General features: G+C 40.2%; 1 protein-coding gene across 1 annotated transcript; it reads left to right on the forward strand.

Moving 5' to 3' along the window:
• Positions 1-527: 527 nt before the first annotated feature.
• On the forward strand, positions 528-2,035 carry LOC121937969 (F-actin-uncapping protein LRRC16A-like). The gene is made up of 4 exons (XM_042481263.1): positions 528-615; positions 748-915; positions 1,162-1,228; positions 1,764-2,035. The coding sequence occupies exons 1-4, from the start codon at positions 544-546 to the stop codon at positions 2,018-2,020; spliced, it is 564 nt and encodes a 187-aa protein (XP_042337197.1). The 5' UTR covers positions 528-543; the 3' UTR covers positions 2,021-2,035.
• The last annotated feature ends 448 nt before the right edge of the window (positions 2,036-2,483 follow it).

The following is a 2,483-nucleotide window of genomic DNA, read 5'->3' on the forward strand; positions in this document are numbered from 1 at the left end:
GTGTGTGTGTGTGAGATGTGTGATTTCAGGGTGGTGAATTCTTTATTTATGTGGGTCATGTGCTTCCAGAACAAACTAGTTTTCTGTGACGTCTGACTGCTGAAAGACTTCATTCACAGACGAACGGCGGACACGACATCGGTCTTTTCTGTTTGTCACGGTCTCACTGTTCACCCAGTTTGACTGAATTTGCAACACGTTATCATGTCAGCATTTTTCATTCATTTTAATGTTATGCACATAAACTGAACCTTTAGCTGATGTTAGTTCTCTTTTGTATTTTTTTACCTTGTTTAATTTTTTTTATGCGTATTTTGTTGCATAAAAAGCATTTTGTGACTTTTTTAAAACTACATTTTGTTCAGCAGTTCACGGTAGTAAAGTACAGAACACAGATTTGTGTTTTTCACTTTAAACCATAAACCTGTAAAAGTTTTCACGTTGTTCAGATGGAGATTTGTTTGATATGATTTTGTGATCTTTGTGTATTTATTTTTGTGTCTTTTGTGTCTGTCTGTGTGGATCAGTGAGGTGAAGCTCAGCATGGCGTCTTTTCTGTCCGATCGCATCGTGGACGAGATCCTGGAGTCTCTGTCCAGATCACAGCATACTCTGGTTAGTGTCCTCTCTGTCCGTCTTTCTGCCCCTCTTTGTCTGTCTGTCTCTCTACCTCTCTGTCTCTCTCTCTCTGTCTCTGTCTCTCTATCTGTCTTTCTGTCCGTTCATCCCTCTGTCCTCCGTCTCCAGGCCGATCACCTGATCAGGAAGAGTCAGCCTATGCTGCGTCCCGAGCCGCAGATGGAGACGGAGGTCTTGGATGAGACGGTCCTGCAGCCGGAGAAACTGGGACAGGAGCAGAAACAAAACCAGGATCCAGAGCAGAGACGCGGACTAGAGGACATGGACACCTGCATTGTTAGAAAACACACAAACACACACACTTTTTTACACACCCGTCTGCACGTCAGCCTGAAAAACACCAGCAGACTGAATACACGAAAGTTCAGCGTCGACGTTAAAAATATTCTTTTATCATTTTGTTTTTGAAGTTTAAACCATAAAATCCATAAAAACATTCAGTTTTTATGGATTCGGCTGTAAAATTCTCACCTTTTCTCTTCAGTACGTGAGGTTCAACTTTTTTATTTTTTTGCTCTTTAGATGACGCCTAAATCCAAGAGGAAGAGTATTCTGGTGCGGATGCTGCGTCCCGTCTCCGTGGCGTTTGGTGAGAAAATCCAAACATCATTAACCCTTTAACAGGAAGTGTAACCACGCAGTTCTGCTATCAAACTGCTGAACTTAAAAAAGGCAAAACCAGTTTTTGGCTGTTCGTCCTGGATTTATTAGAGTGTGTGATGTCGATAAAACCCACTGGGTGGAAACATCATCAGAAATGTATTAATGGAGTAAAGTTGCTCTTCTTCTCTGAACTTTAAGTCTGAAAGTTTTGGTAAGAAAAAAATTGTACCTTACACATGTACATTTACATGTACATTTTCCCCTAAATTGGTGACTCAACCGGTTGGTTGACTCAGGTGTTTGCATCCTATAAATGAAAAAAAAAAGCATATTATAGTGTGATTGTTAACTGTCAGCTACTGCAGCACTCTTCCTGCTCTTCATCATTTCCTGCTCAAACATTCAAGTGTTTTTTATGTCTCATTTTGCATTTCTGCTTATGATGATTTTTTAAAAACTCAGACGTTTACAGTTGGAAGATTTCACAGTTTTTCATGTTTGTCTTCGGTTCTGTCCTCCAGAGATGGAGTTTGACCTGGACAAGGCTCTGGAGGAGGTTCCCATCCATGTGGAGGACCCTCCTCTTCCTCCTCCTCAGCCGGCGGACAGGAAGTCGGCGTACGGCGGAGACCTCCCCCCTCCCCCGACTCCTCTGGACACAAAGTCCGTCTGCCTGAGCGAGCTGCCGCCTGTGGAGCTCAAGATGCTGGAGCATCACACCAAACTCCGCCCCAAACCCAAGAAGAGGACCAAACCCAGCCGACCGGTCGGTTTTTAGGAATCCCCAAATCATCACCGACACCAACCTCTTGTTTGTTTGTTTCAAAACATAATAAAATTGCTAATAACTTAGATTTATATATAGCGCCTTTCAAGAAACCTAAGACGTTTTACACAACTGAATAAAAAAAATGCAACACAAACAAACAAACAAACAAACTAAACAGAGATACAAAGACGAGAGAGCTGCAGGTTTAAATAAAATAAGATCAAAATAGAATACAAATGCATCTTCACATGGATAAAACCCTCATATTAATACTCATAAAAGTAAGATAAAATAAGGATGAAAACAGAATAACAGAAGATGGAAATTAAAAGAAAATAAAACCCATTTACATTATTAATAAAAATAAGGCTAAAATCTTGTTTGTATACCTATTAAATGCTTGATTTTATTACAAATTTTGGAAATATCTAAAGCAATGTTGGTGATCTTGATGGGTAAAGAATAAAAAAAA

Source organism: Plectropomus leopardus, unplaced genomic scaffold, assembly GCF_008729295.1.
Source record: "Plectropomus leopardus isolate mb unplaced genomic scaffold, YSFRI_Pleo_2.0 unplaced_scaffold28044, whole genome shotgun sequence".
Taxonomy (NCBI): domain Eukaryota; kingdom Metazoa; phylum Chordata; class Actinopteri; order Perciformes; family Serranidae; genus Plectropomus; species Plectropomus leopardus.